Source organism: Eschrichtius robustus, chromosome 19 (genome assembly GCF_028021215.1).
Source record: "Eschrichtius robustus isolate mEscRob2 chromosome 19, mEscRob2.pri, whole genome shotgun sequence".
In the NCBI taxonomy this organism is placed as follows: Eukaryota; Metazoa; Chordata; class Mammalia; order Artiodactyla; family Eschrichtiidae; genus Eschrichtius; species Eschrichtius robustus.
The window spans coordinates 543,393-565,423 of record NC_090842.1 but is presented as its reverse complement, the minus strand read 5'-3'; the positions used below and the strand labels follow the sequence as shown (position 1 = coordinate 565,423).

The 22,031-nt window shown below is 56.5% G+C and overlaps 2 protein-coding genes across 2 annotated transcripts; one reads left to right on the top strand and one right to left on the bottom strand.

Moving 5' to 3' along the window:
* Positions 1-1,173: 1,173 nt before the first annotated feature.
* LOC137753282 (mitochondrial inner membrane m-AAA protease component AFG3L1-like) lies at positions 1,174-18,327 on the top strand. Its single transcript, XM_068528373.1, is given in 13 exon segments — positions 1,174-1,242; positions 2,368-2,455; positions 5,706-5,771; positions 6,343-6,467; positions 6,836-7,208; positions 9,206-9,343; positions 9,554-9,694; positions 11,012-11,120; positions 11,763-11,888; positions 14,765-14,875; positions 16,037-16,152; positions 16,572-16,772; positions 16,854-18,327. Coding segments are annotated over 13 exon segments (2,151 nt in total). The 5' UTR covers positions 1,174-1,219; the 3' UTR covers positions 17,388-18,327.
* A 1,902-nt stretch (positions 18,328-20,229) lies between these two features.
* On the bottom strand, positions 20,230-21,495 carry DBNDD1 (dysbindin domain containing 1). Its single transcript, XM_068528372.1, has 3 exons — positions 21,413-21,495; positions 21,109-21,249; positions 20,230-20,397 (listed from the first exon to the last, which is right to left on the bottom strand). Exons 2-3 carry the CDS (start codon positions 21,179-21,181, stop codon positions 20,240-20,242), a joined length of 231 nt encoding a protein of 76 aa, XP_068384473.1. The 5' UTR covers positions 21,182-21,249; positions 21,413-21,495; the 3' UTR covers positions 20,230-20,239.
* Between the last annotated feature and the right edge of the window lie 536 nt (positions 21,496-22,031).

Below are 22,031 nucleotides of genomic sequence, written 5' to 3'. Positions count from 1 at the left end.
TATTGAAAGACGGAGAAGGGTTCCATGGGTTCATTTTCTGTCCTGTCTTCAGGAGTGAACTTTTCTCTCTCATCTCTGTTCATTTTGGAGCTGGTGCACGTCAGTTTCAGGTTGTTTCCGGTAATATCAGTGAAAGCAGAGCCTTTCACCTGTGGCCACGTGGCAGCTCAGTATTGCAGGGGGCTGTGCTAGTTGTTAACCGGGTGGAAGGCAGTCATTGATGGGGTGCAGCGCAGGTGTGTCATGAATTCCATGGACCTCAGTGGTTTTAGTCATGAAGGGAGGAAGTTGGATGATCTTTGTGTTCCTTCCCAGACTGAGCTGTCCTGTTCATCTGTGGAGTCTGCTAGCCAGGGCATGTCACAGGGAACGGGACAGGCAAGGGCTTTGCCCCGTGAGCTGCTCTCCTTTGAGGGCTTGGTGACTTGTAGTCTGAGGGGGGCATGTGAAGGCTGGAGATGAAGTAGCAGACTGCTTCATAGTTAAAAGATGTGCCCATTTAACTATAGTCAGCACTCCTCAAGGGGAAGCTTATGTTCTGGAAGTTTCTATGAGTTATTTTTTCATTCAGTGAGCTTCCTACATTGTTCCTGCCACACAAGACAACAAATGTGTAGGTAGCATGTTAGGCGGTTATATGAGGTATGAAAGAAGAGGAAGCAGAAGAAAGGAAGTAGGAAACGAAGAGAAGGGGTGGAGGAGGATAAATGTCACGTTATCTTAGGTGGGGTAATCGACTTCTGAAGGAAGTGAGGATTGAGCTGGAGCTGCCGGCCTATTCACAAGCGCCTGGTGGGGCTGCACCTGTGTGCATCTGAGACACAGACCAGGGTCACCTGATTTGTGATCTTACAAAGAAAGGACAGTGGTGCTTTGCTTGTTAAAGGGAGACTGTGGTGTGCACAGCTTCACGTGTTGGCTTTGCATATCCAAACACCAAGAATGGATGGTAGACCCCTGTCTTTGAGAGCTGCATCTGACCTAATGTGGTCCCCTAATCAAATCAGAAAAAGACTAAATTATAAATTAAAATAAAGGAATTGGATATTTTCTCAAGTTTTGGGGGCCTGAAGATCATACTTTGTCCTTCTAGGGTTGGAGGCTGCCTGACAGCGAGACTGGACGCCAGAATCCTCGCCACACACCTCCGGCTCCCAGTTGCCTTGCCTCAGGTGCTCACCAGCCCCTCTGAACTTCTGCGTTCCCACCCCGCAGGGGGATGGCAGCACCTGCTTCCTCAGGGTGGGCACTGGGGAGCAGAGGAGGGGACCGAAGCGCCTGGCACCCAACCAGGGCCCAGGACCACCACCTTCTGTGCGCCTTTGCCTAAACTTCCCCTCACAGTGACAGCCTTTGCGACATCAGGTTCTGGTCCCCTTGTGCGCGGTGACCTGCTGCGGTGGGGAGGTGGCATTCATGGCGCACAGGCTCCAGGAGCCTCAGCACTGGTAACCGCCATGTCTCCTTCCTGAGCTTCCCTGTTTGGAGTTTTCCCTGATTTTAGTACCTTTCTCATAGCTTACCTTACTTTTTAGTGCTCTGTGGCCTTTGATAGGGATGTGTGAATAATTTGGCTTATGAGCAAATTAATAATCATTAGGGAATGAGTTTGCTTTGGGGAATAGCCTGCCTCACCGTGAAAGATGGCACGACTGAAATAACACAAGTGTCGTCACCTGCGGATCCAGTTTCATTGTAACAAAATATTGGGAACAATCCAAATCTTTGGTTAGGTTGGGGTTTTTTTGAATACAGTTAGTACTAGGTTACTGAGTGTGCTTAGAGCTTGTTTTTTAGTATGGTGGCTTTTATTGTGCTCGTTTTTGCTGTAATGGCTTTTGACCTGTGATAGTGAAAACCCCAAATTGTCTCTAGTTCTGTCCTTAATTGATGTTAAGTATTGTTAGCAGCTTACGGTAAAAACTGTTGTTTTCCTCTCTGAGAACTATGGAAAATACAACGTCTAGGAAAACGTTTGCTTTCCTGACAAAAACACTAACCTGTGGCTGATCAAAGATAAATCATAATATTCTTTGGTTTTTAAATTTCATATGATTTTAATGTTAGAATAATGTTTGTTTTTGAGGCTGTAAAAGTTTCAGTGACTAAAATTGCCTGAGGCAGGAAGTGATTAGTTTTGTTTTGTTTTTTTTTGACAGCTGTAGCTCTAAAAATTCTTCATGTATCTCTGCTTTGCATTCAGTTTTTTCTTCTCCTGTTTGAATCATATTGTTAATGAGATAAAGCAGATAAAGGCCTCAGGTTTACACCCCAGCCCAAATCCTGGTCCCTTTGAGCCTGTAACTGCCACTGTGAGAAGGTGCCCCATCGGACTGCAGAGGAAGCTAATTCTCTTTCCCATTTCAGTGCCTCCAGGGAATCCGCTTTCAGCAGTTGGCTCTGTGGAAGAGACAGACGTCAGTTTACCAGTGGCTGTGTTCAAAACCACCCAAAGGTACCTGTCTTTCTCCTACCATCGTTGGCAGCATAAGGTCACAGGAACCGAGGCGAGTGTGGCTTCCTTGGTGTCCTGCATCATGGGGAGTGGAGACAGGGTGCATGATGGCTCAGGAGGCCCGGACCTCTCGTTTTCTAGCTTCCGTATTCAGTCACGCTTAGCTCTCCCCATTTCTGGGTCACCTGCCGCCACGTCTTTACAGTTTTGATATATCAGTGTAGGTGGTGGAAGAGAAACTCTGCCAGAAGGAAGTTGCTGCTGGGTGAATCTTTGGGGATGCATGGGAACAAACCTTTGTTTCTGCACATCTGAGGGCCAAGCTGAGCCTCACGTTTGGAAAGCAGAACAGAGACCTCATGTAGAGTGCAGTTAGTTTGGGGCACGTGTAGCCCCGAGGGCGGGCGGTGGGCTGTGCTCAGCGCTTCTCGGGAGACCCTGTGTGGAGGCTTGCAGTGCGGAGCGGAGGGCACTTAGGACGCGGAGGCGCACGCTGGTCTCGCCAAGCTGAGGTCAGGAAGAAAACCCGCTTCTCCCGTACTCTTCCTCTCCTGGGTTGACAGTGTGGCTGCTTTTGTGAGTGTGGTGTGCGCACCTCATCATTTTGTCCCAGTGGGTTTGAGAAGTTCTTTAAGAGGAGTAGAAGAAACACAGACTTAGAAAACCAACAGCTCCAAAAAAAAAAAGAAAAACCAAACAAAACGGTAAAGGGGACATCTGACAAATCAGACTGTCAAAATTTTACGTTTGAGAATTTTTTAATTCTTTAATTAAGTTAACTATTTTTGGCCACCCATGCAGCATGTGGGATCCTAGTTCCCCGACCAGGGATTGAACCCATGCCCCCTGCAGCGGAAGCGCAGCGTCCTAACCACTGGACCGCCAGGGAAGTCCCCACTGGAGAATTTTTTTTTTTTTTAATTTTTATTTATGTATTCATTTATGGCTGTGTTGGGTCTTCGTTTCTGTGCAAGGGCTTTCTCTAGTTGCGGCGAGTGGGGGCCACTCTTCATCGCGGTGCGCGAGCCTCTCACTATCGCGGCTTCTCTTGTTGCGGAGCACAGGGTCCAGATGCGCAGACTCAGTAATTGTGGCTCACGGGCCCAGTTGCTCCGCGGCATGTGGGATCCTCCCAGACCAGGGCTCGAACCCGTGTCCCCTGCATTGGCAGGTGGATTCTCAACAACTGCGCCACCAGGGAAGCCCCCCACTGGAGAATTTTTAAAGCGTTCATTAATGTTGAGTTAGTCTGGGGAGGTGAGCAGCAGGGGGCCCGTGCGTGGGTGGTCCTGGTATTTCCTTCCCTTCACTTGTCTGTGGACGTGGCCTCACTCCCTCCCTTTGTCTTCGGGGCTCAGCACCTCCACAGCTTGTGTGGGTCTGAAGCCTCGACAGATCTGTTTGTGAAGTTATCGCGTAGTTTGGTGATGTGGGTGGGTGAAGTGAATATTCAGCGGTGTGTTTCTCCTGGGAAATGTCTCCTGCTCGGGTAGCCAGGAGCAAGAAGTGGAACGAGGCCCATAAAAGCTCGTTGGGAGGAGTGCTTACATGATTCGCTACAAACGTAGGACTTCTTTGAAGACTCGTGTTTTGTCCTTAATGTTTATGCAAATCTTCACTCTATCTTATAATGTGTTTGGCCGTTCCTGGGGTCATTCTGGCCTTCGGGCTTCCATGGCTTTGAGTTGGGGTTGCTGCAGTGGTGCCGTGTACGTCATGGGGCAGCTCGGGCTTTTATCCTGGAACTTGGATGAATGTTGTGCTCAGGCCCTGCATCTGCTGTTGTTGACTGGCTGTGGATGGATTGCCTAGCGGAGAAAGTGATTTTTGTCTCAAGTCTCTGTCTGCCCACCTTTTCTTTCTTTCTTTTTTTTTTTAACATCTTTATTGGAGTATAATTGATTTTATTTTATTTTATTTTTTATTATTTATTTATTTATTTATTTATTTTTTATAACATCTTTGCCCACCTTTTCTTTACTCAGGGGAATGTTTTTTTTTTTTTTAATATTTATTTATTTAGCTCTGCTGAGTCTTAGTTGCGGCACGCGGGATCTTCATCGCCGTGTGCGGGATCTTTTTTAGCTGTGGCACTCGGGCTCCTTACTTGCGGCATGCGAGCGCTTAGTTGTGGCATGTGGGATCTAGTTCCCTGACCAGGGATCGAACTCGGGCCCCCTGCACTGGGAGCGCAGAGTCTTAACCACTGGACCACCAGGGAAGTCCCAGTAATCTTCATTTTAAAACAGCATTGTTTTTTTTCTTGATTACAAAGGTAATACATGCTTGCTGCAAAAAAATTTGGGGAAATAAATAAAAGTATAAAGAAAGAAATCGCCGTCTGCTAACCCAGGCTGGCCTTTTTTTGTGATCCTCCTGGCCGGTCTGAAAGCGGAGCTGCTCACTCTTCTACACCCTCTGTCTGACTGTCCCGTTGCACACTCCAGCAGCGGTGCACTGTGCTGGGGGAAGCGTGACGGGTCAGCTGGGCAGGGGTCCCGCGGGGCAGGGAGGACGCGCCCTGCCTTCGCCTCCATGAACCTGAGAGCTGGCGGGGCCCGGCTGGCTGGGGCTCCGCGTGTTGGCGGAGAAGCCAGGGCGGGCAGTCACCTGGAGTCCTGTCTGCCGTGGTTCCAGCTGTGTTACAGGCGTGTGCAGGAGTCGGGTGGTGGTGAGGTTCCACACTCGGGGTCGTGTCCTCGCCGTGCAGTCCTGAGTCTTCCTGCTGTTTCCAGGAGGAGCTGTGTTGTTTCCAGTGGTTGTGGTGGTGTGGGCAGCAGGCCGTGTCTGAAGCTCCCCAGAGGGTGCGTGCCTTCGGGGCAGCGGGCTGTTCAGGCGACAGCAGCTAGCAGGCCTTGGGGCTGCACTTTCATTCTCATCGGCACCGTTTTCTTGTGGTGCCTGCTGTCCGACCAGGGATTGAACCTGGAAAGCCCAGAATCCTAACCACTAGGCCACCAGGGAACCTCCCTCCTCTGGGAGTTTTAAGCCAGTTTGGAGGCTTAGTGCTCAGATGTGCCACATCTTAATCCCTCTTCTTGCATTGGTTCCTGTTTATTAAAATAATCCCAGGCTAAAACTGTCCATGTTAGTAGGAAACAAAACCAAGACCTGTCCTGCGGAGTGTGAGCTGCCGTCGGACAGAGGCGCAGCCCGTGTGTGTGAGGCTCGTCCGAGGAAGAGGCCCAGGGTTGCTGCGCCGTGTCCTGCCTGGGACCCCAGCTGTTCTGACTTGTCGTCTCTTTTCTAGGTGGACCGGCTGGAAGTCGTGAACAGACAGTTTGTGTGTGTTATTCCTGCCCCTGCGACGTCTGAGGTGAGGGCTGGGCTCAAGGCCGGTGTCCCAGACGTAGGTTTTGGTTTTGGTTTTAGCATAAGGTGTAGTTTTCTGGGAATTCCCTCGTGGTCCAGTGGTTAGGACTCCGAACTCTCACTGCCAAGGGTGCCGGTTCAGTCCCTGGTCAGGGAACTAAGATCCCGCAAGCCTCGCGGCCAAAAAAATGTAGTTTTCTGTTTTTTTAGAGAAATGCCTTCCCTGGTTTCACTTTCCAGCACCCACCTGTGCTTGTTTGTTTTGGTGACACGACAGGAACAGTCTTCCGAGTAGCACAGGACCCTCATAAAGCTGTAACTGTGCTTCAGTTTTGCCAAGTAACACGTGACAGCTGCCAGCTGAGATCTGGAAGGGGGAAGAATAAAATGACAGAGGAAGGCGATGTCAGCTGTCGATGGGCATTTATACTTCGACCTCAAACCTAAGCCTGTGGTTTGGGGCCAGGACAGGTGGCCTGTCAGAGCTGCTCGGGGCTTTGCTGGGAGAGGCTCTGGGGAGGGGCAGCGGCTGTGGGGGGCACCCCCTACAGCGCCTGGCGCCTTGGTCTCAACAGAAGTTCGTGTGGTTCAACATCGGCAGCGTGGACACCTTCGAGCGCAAGCTGGAGACCGCCCACTGGGAGCTGGGCATCGAGCTCGCGGAGCAGACGGCCGTGGTCTACACCACCGAGAGCGACGGGTGAGTGGGCGCAGCTGGGCCCGGGACTGGCCACGCAGCGCTTCCTGCTGAACCCGCTTAGGCGTGTTACAGGCGTTCTCCGACAGTCACAGTGTCTGAGGTGGAAGATAAATTTGTTAGCTCTGTTTTTATTGAGGAAAGAATTGATCGGGGAAATGTTTAGCTAGGCAGCCTGAGGACTGTGTGCAGTGGGCCGGGAAGGGCTCAGCTGCGGGGAGGCCGTGCTGGGTCTGGAGGGGTTCTGAGTGAGGGGCCGCAGCTGCCTTGCCCGCCCCACAGGTGAAATCGGGCAGGTAGATGTGCGTGGATGGGGGAAGCTGCATATACAGGTTGGCACGTTAAAGAACAAACTGTTCCCTTTTGTGTAGCAAAACCAAGTTCTGGAGCCGTCCACTGTTCATGGCCTGGAGGCAGTGTTTCTGGCCTGCCTCTCAAGGGAATGTGACAGATGGTTTTCTTGGACTTTCTCGGTCTTTCTTGCGAAGCCTGGTGCCCACCTTTCTCCTGATCGGAATCCTCCTCTGTGTCGCGAGGAGGGGCCCGATGGGGGCTGGGCGTGGCAGGCGAGGAGGGGGCCTCTTCACCGTTGGCGAGACCACAGCCAAGATCATGAAGAACAACATCGGCGTGCGCTTTGCAGACGTGGTTGGTTGCGAAGAAGCCAAGTTGGAGATCATGGAGTTTGTGAATTTCCTGAAGAATCCCAAGCAGTATCAGGACCTCGGGGCCAAAATTCCAAAGGTACTGATGTGAGAAAGCATGGTGATGGTCTGAGCTTCGCCCTGGTTCACTGTGGACAGAGCTGGGACGGTGTAGCTTTTGGTAATGCTTCTGTGTATTATTAGATCACAGTGGGGAGTGGAAATCTCATTTGCGGAGTAGAAGAGTGAAAATCCTCTTATCTGATTAGCTGTTTTAAACTATAAAACTGGAATCATAGGGACAGTGCACGCCCACCTGGAGTGTGTTTATTTCACCTTCAAGCACAAACATACGTCTTTGTTGGTGTGGTGTCTCGTTTAGAGCACAGGCCTTCCTTTGAGTTTGGCCCCAGTGATCAAATTCTCTGTTAAATATCCTGCACAAAGCACTTAACGTCTATAGTTTTGTTTCTTTAAAATGAACTGAGAATGTAGAAGCAATCTGAGTGCAGAATCCTGTATTTTTGACTGTTTCTTACTCTTTCAGTTTTCTATCCATTCAATTTGACAGCATTTTTCTTTAACAGTTTGCCTTTATTACTTTATTAGCTAAAGCCTTCAACTTTGTTTTTGAAGAAACAACTTTCTTTACCATTACTTATTATCAAAGTATATAATAAAAACAAGTACATGGAATTCCCTGGCGGTCTAGTGGTTAGGACTTGGGGCTTTCCTTGCCGTGGCCCGGGTTCAATCCCTGGTTGGGAAACTAAGATTCTGCAAGCTGCATAGCGTGGCCAAAAAAAAAAAAGAAAAAACCATCAAGTACAACTCTCGTAAATGGGTCTGGGATCAGATGCAGCTGCCTCTCGGGAAGCCCACGACCCAGTAGTGGGGCAGGTGTGCGGTGTGGGCGCAGGTTGGGGTGCCGTGCAGAGGAAGTGGAGCTACGGTGATTCTGGCCGCTCCGTCTACCTGCGGGTGCCTCTGGGTGTCGACCTTCTGAGGGCCCGGCCGAAGCTGTGAGTCCTTTTCCCAGAAAGGTTTGCGTCTCACGTAGAACAGATTCACAGGTCCCTCGCGGCATACCTGGGCCCTGGACCAGGCTACGAGCTCTCGGGTGGATAGCGCTCACCGCGCTGACCTTCCTGGTGGCCCCGTGCTTCCCCCAGAGTGCCCTGAACAACAGGAGAGCGTGACTGACCGCTGGGGCTTTGTGGGCAGGAGGTTTGTGCTTCTGTTTGACCACCTGGTGAGAGCTGGCTGGAAAGCCGGCTGTGGGGGGGCACAGAAGACTCCCTGGGTCCCAAGGCCCCTGCCTTGAGGAGACCCTCTGTGAATCCACATCCACATTCACGGGGACGTGGGGCCCTGACGCCTTGTGGTTTTGAGTTTTGTGGCTCCCTCCTCCCTCCCTTTATGTATTTTGTTTTTGTCCTTAAAGACTTAAAAAAACAACCTTAGAGTCTCCTTTGAAATAAGTAGGTATTAACCCACACCCTCGACTAGAAATGGAGGAATATGAGCCCCGTTTAAATCTCTCCTCGATTTTCAGGCATAATGGTGACCCCGAAAGGAACACCGAGGTGTGTTTCTGGGGCGTGAATTGTGAATTTAAACCTTAAGTCAGCGTAGAAACAGGCAGGTTGTCGATCAGGAAGCACAGGTGCCAGTGGCCACACCCAGGTGCCGCCTTCACGGCTGCCGGTGGACCCGCTGGACAGAGTCACGTGACCGGGTCTGGGGCGTGGGCTCTTGTTCGTCCTGGTGTGAGTTGGTGTGTTTTCATAGGGCAGTTTGGCAAAGGCCATTAAACGTCAGACCGCGAGATCCAGCGAGCCCTGCCCTGGGAGCATTGCCTGAAGAAATAACCTGCTCGGCTGGACTGGGGGTGTGGGGGGCTTTCCCGTGTCTGCAGCGTTTGAACATTTCGTGGTGAACGTGCGTTCATTTTACAAGCAGAAAGTACCACACTGAAAGCAATCCTCAGCCGACCTGCGTGGAGCAGGCCTAGAAAACGCCTGTTCAGTAGAACGTGACTTTCTCCTCGGCTCCATCTGTGCCCTTTCAGAACCAGCCATTGTCTTTCTGTTTCAGGGAGCCATGCTCACTGGTCCTCCTGGTACCGGCAAAACGATTCTCGCCAGGGCGACTGCAGGGGAGGCCAGTGTGCCCTTCATCACCGTGAATGGGTCCGAGTTCCTGGAAATGTTTGTCGGCGTCGGTCCAGCTCGGGTAGGGGGATGCGCCCTTGCCCTTGCCCTGGGCTTCGTATGGGGCCCTGGCAACAGGCGCAGAGCACAGATGGGCAGGGGGACCCGGGTGGGCAGGCAGAGCAGCTGAGACGGGAGTCGAGTTCCAGAGGCGAGGGCTCAGCTTGGTGAGCTCTTTAGTCCTGTGATGGTACCAGTGACAAAGCAGACCCTGCGTGGACTCCTGTTTCAGGTTCGTGACATGTTTGCAATGGCCCGAAAAAATGCTCCCTGTATCTTGTTCATTGACGAGATGGACGCGATCGGCCGTGGGCACCTTGGGGGCCAGAGCGAGCAGGAGAACACCCTGAACCAGTTGCTCGTGGAGATGGACGGGGCGGCCGCACGACCGTACCCCAGGCCTTCGTCTGTGCCGGACCTCCCCGGGCGAGAGCCCCTGCTTGCTCTGTTTTCAGGAAGGCTGTTCTCGGCACACACGGTGGAGGGAGCTGCCCTCAGAGCTCAGCGCAGGACGGGGCCGACGCCCAGGCTCCTTCCACGCTGGCCTCTGACTCGGGCCGCCTCCTGCCCAGAACCCCTCTCCTCTCTCCCCCTGGGGACCACTGCTCGGGGAGGTCCCAGCTCAGCGTGACAGCCCGGCAGCCCTGCCGAAGCTTCGCGGGAAGCGTCTAGGCGTTCTTACTAGTTTCCAAATTTGGAGAAGCTTTTGTTCGACCTTTGGCAGGTCTTGTCCTCGTTTTGGCTTTGGAGCTGTGCTGGGGTTCCCGACACGACCCCGGGTTTGGTGACTCGCCGGGAGGACTCCGTGTTTAGTTGGATTCAGGAGCACGGTTGAGTGCAGTGGCAGCACACAGCGGAATCACAGGGAGCCTGGCGGCTAGGGAAGCCGGCCGCAGCCTCTGGAGCCCTGGACTGGCAGTATGCAGCTGCTTGCCTGGCAGCGGGCTGGGCGACGCTCGGGAATGGGGTTTCCGCTGGGGGCTGGTCACGTGGCAGCCCCTGCCCCGCACGTGCCACGATCCCAGCCTCCCAGGAGGAAGGCAGGTGCTTCGCAGAAACCACACGTCTGCACGCACAGTTGAGGCGCAGGGAGCCCCTCTCATCAGGGGGCGGTCCTGAATTCCAGGTCCCAGAGGCGGCCGAGGGCCCCCGCGAGCAGGCCTTTCTGCGGATGAGGGCTGGGTGAGCTCAGGCCCTCGCCGCCCCGCCTGCCTTCCGGTCTGGCTCCCTGAGCCCAGCAAGCCGTCCAGGGCCTGGGTGGAGGGAGGTCTCCACAGCGGCCCAGGGCCCCGACGGTGGCAGCTCTGCCCAGCCCCTGCAGCTCGCCGCGTGGTGTCAGAGGCTGGCCGTAATAGACCAGTAATGAATTAGGATGGGCGTCCGTGGCCTGAGGAAGGTCTGCACGTGCGCCTCAGTCAGAGCAGTGGGGGCCGCGGGGACCAGAGTCGCTGGTTGCTTCCTGAGACGGGTCAGAGCTAGCCCTGGGCGTGAGTGTCCGCCCCACTCGGAGTGGCCTGTGCAGTGGGCTGCGAGCCAGCAGGAGAAGCAGGCCCAGCCTCGGGCTTCCGGGGTGGGTGGCAGGGGTCCTAGGAAGATGGGGGCCAGCTGCGCAGGGGAGGAGCCCTGGGAAGCGGAGAGACTCCTGCTGCCTGGGCCCGCTCCTTGGCCTCACCTGCTTCTCTCCTGTCCAGGGTTCAGCTCTACCACGAACGTCATGGTGCTGGCCGGCACCAGCCGCCCCGACATCCTCGACCCAGCCCTGACGCGGCCTGGCCGGTTCGGCCGTCAGGTTTACATTGGTGCGTGTGCTGGTCGCCTGGGTGCTGAGACGTGGCTCTCCCCTCCTTTGGGTTGAAAGTTTGGTTAGATCTTTAGCTGTGTATTTGGAGGAGATTTTGATCGGGGTCCTAAAGCCGTGAATACAGTGTTGTGAAACGGTGGAGGTGCGTGGGTGCCCCTCACTTTGGGAAGAACAGGTGTGCTTGGGGCTGGGAGAAGGTCACTGCAGTCCATGCAGGTGGGAGCGAGGTGACAGACTTGGATCCTTCAGCTTTTATTTTTTGTGCGCCGTTACAAAAATTCAGAGGGCGGTTAGCGAGAGAAGCATTCACCCTGGCCCTTTCCACTGGTGAGGAGATCCTGGGAATTTAGGACTTGAGTCCTGCACGGACCCCATGCTACCAGGGCAGCCAGACTTTTGCTTGTGGTTGGGTCCCTGTCCTGGGATGGATTTGCGTGGACCAGAGGCTCCACGGTCAGGAAGTTCTTTGATGTGTTGAAGAGCTGAACGTACGTGACCTGTGGGTCGTTTCTGCCACGGGGAGCTCCCTGGCCCGGGTCGGACAGCCGAGTGTGCAGCACAGACATGCAGGGGAGGGCCCTTGCAGTGAAGTGGCTGCAGGTGACCTCACCCTGGCCCTCAGTGCCTCTCTCTCTGTTAGCCCCCCCTGACATCAAAGGCAGGTCGTCCATCTTCAGGGTCCACCTGCGTCCACTCAAGTTGGACGAGAGCCTCAGCGAGGACGCCCTGGCGAGGAAGCTTGCGGCCCTCACTCCAGGCTTCACAGGTGAGTGTGGCCAGGTGGGCCGTGCGGGTCTGGACGTGTCGTCGGTGGGTGGTGTCTCGTTGTGCCATTGGTCCTGGCATGTGCTGCCCTTGTCTTTGGAACTTTTGAGTCTGATGGACATATCGGAGGCCTCAGAGATGATTAGCCCCAAGGCTGGCTTGTGCCTGTTTGAACTCCTCCCACCCCGGGAACATAGTGCAGTGACGCCTCGTCCCCTTGGCATGCTGCCCATCGAAGAGGTCATGGTTCAGCACTTCCCAAATTGGATGACAGACCTGAGTCTACACGTCCAAGAAGTTGAATAAACTGCAAGTAGGGATAAACCCAGAGACGTCCACACTGAGATACAGTGTAATCCACGTTGGTCAGAGATAACGAGAGACTGTTGAAGCCAACCAGACAGAAGGGACACCTAGTGGGGATGGGTCTTCAGTAAGGTTAACAACCGATTCTCCTTGGAGACCATGAGGCCAGAAGGCAGTGGATCTGGCAAAACTGTTCTTCAATAGGGAAGGAGAAATAAAGGCATTCCTAGATTGTTTTTTAAAGTTGAGGGAACGTATTATATTTAAACCTGCCCTCCAGGAACTGCTGGAGTCCTTTGGGCTGAGACGAAAGGGCGCCAGCCAGTGACTCGGAGCTGCGCGGGCAGGTGGCCCTGGAGAGACGGCTGCATAGGTGAACGTAAAGGCCAGCATCCTGCGTGTTTTTGGTTTGCAGCTCCTCTGTTTTCCCTTTATGATTTAAAGGGCAGGTGCTTAAACTCATAAAGACATGTCTGTGTTAATGGGCACATAAAGTAAAAAGATGTAACCTGTGAAGGTGGGAGGGGCTGTGTAGGAGCAGAACCTTTGTACATTGTTAAAGCTGGAAAGGGAAAAACTGATTCTAACCTTCCTGGGGAGCTGCCAGGGGACTGAAGAGCCAGCACCGTCTGTGCAGAGCAGAGCTGGAAGACACACTTCCCTAATGCAGAACTTACCTACAGAGCTCCAGTGAACAGAACGGGGCTGCTGGCACAAGGGTGGCCGTAGACCAATAGAGTAGAACTGAGAGCCCAGATATGTGCTTGTACATCTCGGTCAGTTGCTTTTTTAAATTTATTTTATTTATTTATTTTTGGCTGCATTAGGTCTTCGTTGCGCACGGGCTTTCTCTAGTTGCGGCGAGCGGGGGCTTCTCTTCGTTGCAGAGCGGGGGCTTCTCATTGCAGTGGCTTCTCTTGTTGTGGAGTACGGGCTCTAGGTGCACAGGCTTCAGTAGTTGTGACTCGCGGGCTCTAGAGCGCAGGCGCGGTAGTTGTGGCGCACGGGCTTAGTTGCTCCGCAGCATGTGGGATCTTCCCGGACCAGGGCTCGAACCCGTGTCCCCTGTATTGGCAGGTGGATTCTTAACCACTGTGCCACCAGGGAAGTCCTTGGTCAGTTGTTTTTGTCAAGGGTGTGAAGACCATTTGATGGGGAAAGAACAGTTTGTTCAATCAGATGCGCTGGGACAACGGTGTCCACAAGCAAAAGGACGAAACTAGACCTTAGACGACATGCAGCGGTCAACTCAAAATGGATGAGACTTAAACTGTGGAGATAGAAATATAAAGGTCTTAAAAGAAAATCTTTGTGACCTTGGATTTGGCAATGGTTTCTTAAAGCACAAGCAACAAGTGAGAAAACAAATTAGACTTCTTCAACATTAAAATCTTTTGTGCATCAAGGGACATTATTGAGGTGGTGAGAAGACAGCCCACAGAATAGAAGAAACTATTTGGAGATTATGCATCTGGTAGGGGTTTATAATCCAAAATATTTAAAGAACCCAATTTAAAAATGGGAAAAGGATTTGAACAGACGTTTTTCCAAAGAAGGTATACAGATGGCCAGAAAGCACATAAAAAGGTGCTCAGTGATATTAGTCATTAGGAAAACGCATATCAAAACCACAGTGTGACAGCACCTCACGCCCACCAGGATGGCCGTAAAAGGCAGATGGATGAGTTGCCAGGGGTGTAGGGAGACGGCCGTGCTCGCGTGGTGCTGGTGGGGATGTAAGATAATGTGGCCACGGGGATCCGCCTGGCAGTTCTTCAAGAAGTGAAGTACAGTTACCGTATGACCCCAGTTCCACTCCTCGGTATCTAAGAGAATTGAAAACATTTGTTCACACAAAGGCTTTACACAGATGTTCACAGCAGCATAATTCATAATAGCCAAGAGGTACAGACCACCCCAGTGTCCAGCGGTGTGTGACTGGATAGATGTGTATAGAGTGGGTACAGAGGGCCCGCTGTACTGGCCATGTTATATCAGGGACTTGAGCGTCCATGGAGTTTGCTGTCTCCTGTGAAGGCCTCGGGGCGCCTGTGCATGTGATGGAACCTCATTCATCTGTGGAAAGGAATGAAATACCAATACATGCTACGATAGCGGATGAATGTGAAAACACTGTGTCGCGTGAAAGAAGCACACACAAAAGACCACCTATTGTGTGATTCCATTTATGTGAAACGTCCAGAACAGGGAAATCCATAGAGACAGAAAGTAGGTTAGTTGGCTGGGCATGGGTACAGGAATTAGCCACATACATCACATCCGTGATGGAAATGTCTGAAATGAGATCAGGGCAATGGTTGCACATCTTGATAAATTTACTAAAAGTCTTTGAAATGTACACTTAAAACGGGTAGATTTTATGTTAAATAAATCATACCTCAGTAAATTGTTGAACCAAAATACTGGCTGAAAGCAACAGTGACTGACAGAGCAGGTCCCATTTCCTTCAAGTCCCTGACCTAGTTTAGTTCTGGTCCCTCTGCTGGAGATTTTCCTCTTAAGAATCCGCCCTGGGGCACTGATGGGACTGTTTCTCCTTTTCCGGGTCAGGTGCTGATATTTCTAACGTTTGCAACGAAGCGACCCTGATCGCCGCCGGCCACCTGAGTCCTTTTGTCCGGGAGAAGCACTTGGAGCAGGCCGTTGAGAGGGTCATCGGAGGTGAGCCGGGCAGTGTTGAGGGGCGGTTTCCAGCTCTGACCTGCAGCAGGCCCACCCTGGGGCCCCAGCTTCACTTCAGTGAGCTGCAGCCGTGGACAGTTTTCCAGACCAAAATCTGGGACTTGGGATCTGCCAGCAGCTTTCGTGCTCTTACTAGAGCAACATGTAGAATTTCAAAGAGATGTAACCTCCAGGGCGCTGCGTCAGACCCAGGTTCGGGTGCTGCCCGTGGCCGAGAGGCAGGTTGTTCGCGTGCTTCCTTGGGAAGCTTCAGCGTGGGGTAGAGGTCTCCCGAGTGCCCTCCCGGGGACGGAGGTCAGGGAGGTAGGTGTCCGTGTGGCCAGCAGCCGTCCTTCCTGATCCCGCCCCACGGCTGTGAGAACCAGCCCGTCTCCAGACAGCAGGTTGGCAGGGCTGCTTTGTCTTTGCTTGACGTTTTGTTGAAGTGTGGCGTGCACAGACAAGTGTCAGCAGGTTGGCAGGGCTGCTTTGTCTTTGCTTCACGTTTTGTTGGAGTGTGGCGTGCACAGACAAGTGTCAGCAGGTTGGCAGGGCTGCTTTGTCTTTGCTTCACGTTTTGTTGGAGTGTGGCGTGCACAGACAAGTGTCAGCAGGTTGGCAGGGCTGCTTTGTCTTTGCTTCAGGTTTTGTTGAAGTGTGGCGTGCACAGACAAGCGTCAGTAACCCAAGGCAGTCGCCACAGCTGCTCGACACTGTCCTGGTGGCGCTGCTGAGCTGACCAGCCCTGAAGCTGAGCTCACGCGAGTATTGGTGCCTTCTCTGTGCCCTGTTCCCTGCCTGTGACTGGGTGTAGGCGGCGTAGAGAATGCTCCTGGTCTCCCTGCGTCCGGCCTCTCTGCCAGTCAAGCCACGGAGAGTAGCTAAGCCCCTTGGCTACAAACGGGCCCCCAAAGGCACCTGCCGCTTGCACGGTGGGGCGGGGCTTCGGCAGGGCAGAAGGCAGTGTAGCGTCTGGCGTGGAGGGACAGGCGCCCAGCAGGCCTGAGCGGTGTGCGTGGAGCGGACAGGCTGCGGGTCTGTCCTGGGCGGACGGAGGCCCTGACCAGCCCCCAACATGCCCGCAGTGCAGAATGGGGCCTTGGCGCCCACCTCTCAGCTGTCCGTTTGTCCTCTGCCTCTTGCCATGAGCTTGACTTGTAGGTCCCGAGAAGAAGACGCGGGTCCTGCAGCCCAGTGAGAAGATGACGGTGGCCTACCATGAGGCCGGCCACGCGGTGGTGGGCTGGTTCCTGGAGCACGCAGACCCCCTGCTCAAGGTTGGCCCATCCCCTCGCGCATCTGCGGTGTGGTTCAGGGCCCACTTCCCTCCCGGGGGTGCTGTGTGGGCACGGTGCATTCCGGGCGGCGGCCCTCTTCACTCTTTGAGGATGTAATGGTCTAGAATTTGTTACAAGATTCCTTGAGGGGTGGGTGGGCAGAGAGGGGGGTGCTGGTTCCAGGAGGAGTCTGGATGCTGGCCACTTGACACCTGGAGTTTCCATGTTAAACTCACGTCACCCTAAACTTTCCTCTGATGGCACGGCCCCTCCACAGCTTCCTGGGACGGCGGGACAGAGGGGCTTTCTGTGTTCATCCTTGGGGTGACCTGTCAGCGCTGGGGCCCAGGGTTTCCTCTCCTCCTCCGGGATGCCCGGGGACCCTGGGGGTGACAGGGCGCGCCTGCCGTATCTGGCAGGCGTCCATCATCCCCCGGGGCAAGGGGCTCGGCTACGCCCAGTGCCTGCCCAGGGAGCAGTGCCTGTACACGCGGGAGCAGCTCTCGGACCGCATGTGCGCCGTGCTGGGTGGCCGGGTGGCCGAGCAGCTGTTCTTCGGGCAGATCACCACGGGGGCCCAGGACGACCTGAGGAAGGTCACCCAGAGTGCCTAGGCCCAGGTAAGGCGGTGGCCGCGGGGGCTGGGAAGGGGGCTCAGGGCACCGTCCGCCAGGCTCACACCCGCCCCTCGCCTGCCCCAGATTGTGCAGTTCGGGATGAGCAAGAAGCTGGGCCAGGTGTCCTTCGACCTCCCCCGGCCCGGCGAGGTGCTGGCGGAGAAGCCGTACAGCGAGGCCATGGCCCAGCTCATCGACCAGGAGGCTCGGCGGCTGGTCAGCTCCGCGCACGCGCGCACCCCGGACCTGCTGACGTGCTGCCGGGAGCAGGTGGACGAGGCGGGTGGGGCCGGCCCGTCCCCAGGGTCGGGGCGGGGGCTCTGCAGGGCGCCGGGCGGACGGCCTGGCATGGCCTGGCGTGCAGCTGGGCAGGCGGCTGCTGGGGAAGGAGGTGCTGGAGCGGGCCGACATGGTGGAGCTGCTTGGGCCCTGACCCTTTGCAGAGAAGACCACCTGCGAGGAGCTCGTGGAGGGCACGGGTGGCCTGGAGGAGGACACGTCCCTTCCCGAGGGGCTGACGGGCGGGCGGCACGGAGTGCCCCGTGGAGGAGAGCCCAGCCTAGCGCCCCTGCCTGGAGAGCAGCCTCCGCAATCTCCAGAGAGCAAATTAAAACGTGATAATCACAAATGGGTGTTTTCAGGTCAGGGTCCTCTGAGCCCACGGGGATTCCAGCTCCCAGAACGTGCCCTTCCACCAAGGCGGGGGCTGGGACCCTGTTCCCGAGTCGGAGGGGAGGGCAGTGGCCGAAACTCACCTCTCCCCTGGGGGCCTGCGTGTAGGAACCCCCTGGGCCTCCCACGAGGTGGGTGGTGGGCTCATCTGCTGGGGACAGCCGCCCAGCGGGGGGACATCGGTGCTGGTCACCTCACGTGCCCCGGGGAGAGACGGAGAGGGGGCTTTTGGCCCAGTCCAGAAATCCTCAAGGTCTGTCCGTGGCGAGAGGTTCAGAACTGAGGAAAGGAGAATGCTAGCCAGGCGTCAAGCGAGTAGCTGTTAGGGTGGCGGGAGACCAGTTAGTCCTTACGGAGGGGCCGCGCCACTTCCACAGGCGGGGCGTCTGGGGGGTCTGAGCCTGAGGGGTACCCCAGCGGAGCCGCCCCTGTTCTCAGGGTAGGGGCCTTGCCAACCGTGCGTCTCCGGGTAGCTGCGTTCCTTGTGGCCCGTGTTGTTAGGGTCCAGGAGAGGGGGCTCTGGGTTGCTCCACGTGGGAGGACAGCCACCGGGGGTCGTAGCGAAGCTCTAGGGCCGAGTCTTCCATCCCCCGGTTGGTCCTGGAGCGAGGCCAGGGCCCAGCCCCCGGGGAGTCGGGGTTAGTGGAAATGGCCCCGGGGGTCCCCAGAACACGGCCAGGGCGTCGGAGTCGTCAGAACTGTGACAGTAGCAGCAGCTGCTGCCTTGGGGTGGGCGACGCGGGCTGACTGCGGGAGCAGGGGCACTGCCCCATGTGCCCGCCGCTGCTGTCCCCGCCGTGGCCACACGCTGGGCCTCGGGGATGAAATTTTCCAGATCTTTTGGTATATTTGCCTCAAAAATAGAGTTTCCAACTTGGGACAAACACTTTCAAGTTTGTTGTTTGTGAAACGTGTATTGCTGAATTTCTGAGATCTCTGGGGCTCATCCTGTGATGCAGCCTCGAACGCTCAGCCTCTGTGTGTTGTGCTGCTTGGCGTCCTGCAGGGGCCTGTCCTGGGGCTCCTTCTGATGGAGGTGGGGTGCCCTCCTTGACCCCAGGAAGGACCCACGTCGTCCCGAGCCTGGGGCTCTGTTCCTTGGGAGGCTGGGTGCAGCCCCTCCCCGGGTCCAGGGCACTCCCCTGGTGACAGCGCCCCTGCCTGCGTGCCCTGTGCCCGCACCCCCTCCAGTCTCCTCAGCCCCCCCCTTCACCTCGCACCCCGCCTGGGCCATCGCACCGCCTGGGCCGAGGCCTGGCTGAGGATCTCGGGTTAGGAAGGCTCAGCCCCGCAGGAGGGACCGCCCGGCATGGGGCACGCGGCCTGCATCTCGTGGTGGTGAAAACGGTCCCGGTTTAGGCTTCATCCCTGGTCTCTGCTCACAGGCGGGCCCTACCTGGCGGCCACCTCCCCAGGAACCTGCCCCAGGCTGGGAAGAGCCTCTCGGGAGCGCCTCTGCCTCTTCCAGCCTGGGCTTGTGGGGGCAGGGTCTTCGCTTCTTTAACGCCTGGGGAGCCAGGGCGCTTGGCCCTGAAACGTGACCCAAATAAGAGCCCAGGGTGTGTCACAGTGGAACCCCCAGTGGCTTTAGCTGGGGGAGGACCAGAGCGCGGAGCTCCTGGAGGCCCCTAGAGCAGCCCAGCCCGCACGCCGGAGCTCCCACGTCAGCTGGAAAGGAAGAGACTGGTCAGCGAGACTTGGGACAGGGTGCTGTTTTAATCCTGCTGTTTGGAAATGAGATCTGCAGAAGCCGTAGCAAGAAGGATGGGAACTCGGCGGCGGGGAAGACCTGGGGGGCGGGGGGCGCGGCTGCCCTCGCGGGATCCCTTTTAAGTGAAATTCTTGGTTGTGTCTGGAAGACACCTCCGTGTTGCTGCCCCTCACGTGCCCCTCCTGGCGCAGAGGGCGACCCTTTTCCTGGCGGGACGTGCTGTAGCCACGCCCAGTGGGCCCAGCATGTGCCCAGGCCTGTTTTCCTTCCCCAGAAACGTTTCAGTGGAGAAGGGGTCAGGGCAGGTGGCCTTGGGGACTGAAAGCAAGCTTACACGTTTGTTTTAAAACTGTTCTCGGACTCGCTGTCTGACTGGAAGCCGGTTCCGTCCCTTAGTGTGTAAGCAGTGTGTGGAGCAGCCGAGCCTGGCGCCCCCGAATTGGGGGCCAGGCGCTGTGCCCAGGTCCCCTCACGTCCCCATGCCCCTTGGGCTGCTGCACGCGTGTGCGTGCCTGTGTGTGCGTGTGTCAGGTGGGCCGCGGGGACTGTCATGGCAAGGATGGGGGGAGGGCGAACCTCGCCTGCCCCTGCCCTGCCCGGCGGTCTGAGGCAGTCGTGACATATTTGGTGTTCCGAGCTCAGGAGGTGGGTCTGGCTCTCAGGCAGGGACCATGGCAAGCAGGGTATTAGGGTCTGGGGGCTCTGGTGCTGATACTTCCTGGGCGGCAGGAGGGGGGCAGGGTTGGAATCAAGGCGGTTAGGGCAGCAGGGTGTCCCGCAGGCTGGAGCTTGGCACTGCCGTTCAAGACTGGACCCCCGAGACCCCCGGGGGGTTGCAGAGCGCCTCTCACGGGCAGGTCTCTGCTCACCGCACCCCTACCCGGGAGTCTAGTGACAGACGAGAACACCATTCCTACAGACAGAAGTCTCATCTCATCCCTGGGCCTGGTCCCTGATCCAGGGACCAGGAAGAGCTGGACGTAAGGCCACTGGGCTGTGCTTATGCGGAGGCGCCACGTGGGGCGGGCAGCGTCCACGGGGCCACGGCTGCCCGGACCTGCCCCGCCTCGGCCCTGGGCCAGCCGGCCTAGTCCTCCTTGGGCCTCTCCACGGTGAGAAAGGTGTCCACAACGGCAGGCTGCCGCTCAGGGTCGCCGAAGGGCTGCTTCTCACGGTTCTGCTCGGCCCTGGTGCGTGTCCAGGAGGGGGAGCGCAGACAGCCGGCCCTGGGCAGCGGGTGTAGGCCTGGTGGGAACACGGGCTGGGGTCAGTATGGCTTGGGGTCCCAGGTCACTCTTTCAGCTACTGGGCTGGGCCCGTGTGTGCCTCCAGCACGGGGTCGGGCCACATGTTGGGGTCCCCTGGGCACCAGCAATGTGTACATGTGGGTCTGGGTGCAGCCCGGCCAGGGGCTTTCCTGTTGTCCCCAGGAGGGTCCCCATGCAGCCGAGGCGCCCGCCCTGGGGGTGAGCCTGGCCCGGAGCAGGTGCCACCCCCCTCACCCCCCGCCCCCCGCCTGCATGGGCAGTGAGCTGAGAGGGGGGAAGGTCCCTGGGCCCCCATACCCCCGGCGGCTCCCGAGCCGTTTCTGCGGCCTGCGGGCTCCAGCACTTCCCGGGAACTGAGCTGAGGAGGGGCCAGGACTGGTGAACACCACCCCCTTTGTGCTCTGCCTACTTGGGATTAAACCCAAGTAGTGAATTCTGCTTTCAGTGGGACTGTGGCTGTGGCCTTACGTTGGCATTTGAAAAGTGAAATTAAGGAGGGGTAGAAAAATCCCTTTGAGTCGGCAGACAGGTGTGTGAAGTGCAGAAATGGTGAGTGAGATGGTGCCGTGTCGACAAACACTTAAACACGCATCAGAAAGGAAATCATTTTCCACAGTGGGTCTCCAGGGAGCCGTGCTGGGTGGCCTGAGGCCCCAGGACCCCCTCCAGACCCCGGCAGCAGCCCCACCTGCGGGTGAGTCGCTGGCCAGGTTCTCGTCATCTGAGTCGGCAAAGACCTCGGCCAGCTCCTGGTCGGACATGTCGGTCAACTCGGTGAGGTCCAGGAGGTCAAAGTGCACCTCCAGGGAGGAGACGCTGCTCAGGGGCTCTGCGGGCAGAGGGGCGTGTCAGCGGGGCCAGGTGAAGGCCAGTGCGGTGGGAACAAGGAGGGGCTGAACCATCCCCGGCGCCTGCTCCCCGGGGCGCACCCGAGGCCCAGGGACCCGCCCCTGGTCCCGGGGAGCACGCTGGGACAGGTGGGCGGTACTTACGCCGCCTCTCCGTGACCTGCAGGAGACCCGGTGCCGGTACTGGGACGCCCACCTCCTCCTCGGCCACAGGTGAGTGGCTGCCGGTCCCCGTCCCAGGAACGGGGGTGCCCAGGGCAGCCCTTGGCACCTCGACCTCCTTAACTACCCCTGCAACAGAGAAGGTGTTACCCGGGAGGGGACTGCGGTCTCCCACCGCCACCCCCAGGACGCAGGCTGGGAGGACTTGAGAACCTGGCCCATTGAGCCTTCCCTTGAGGCTCTGGGCAGTGACCGCAGTGGCCAGGGGTGACCTTGGGTCAGGAATCCAGACAAGGGGCAGAGGGCTTCTCCGAGGATGCTGCCCTTCCCCGTAACCCTGATTTCCAGACCCTTTGCCCTGATTACTTGAGCAGGAATGACCACAGGTCTCGCGGGGACACTTGCTGGTCCTGTCGGAGCCCCCAAGACACCAATACGGTCACCTGTCTCTACTTTTTGGTCCAACCTGGGGTCGGGTGGGCGGTTGTGCATTTCCTTGCCCTTTGGCGCCCTTTAATCCAGAACGGCCCCGGCTCACCTGTCTGTCCCGTGTTGTGTTTGACTCCACGTAACACGTTCTCACATAAAACGATTCCCGGAC

Bases quoted from the DNA above. Each gene is read 5' to 3' on its own strand.
- DBNDD1 (XM_068528372.1), bottom strand. From the start codon at position 21,181: ATGTCCGACCAGGAGCTGGCCGAGGTCTTTGCCGACTCAGATGACGAG. The intron at 20,398-21,108 runs GTGGGGCTGCTG...TGTTCCCACCAG, and splicing joins GGCCAGCGACTCACCCGCAG to GCCTACACCCGCTGCCCAGG.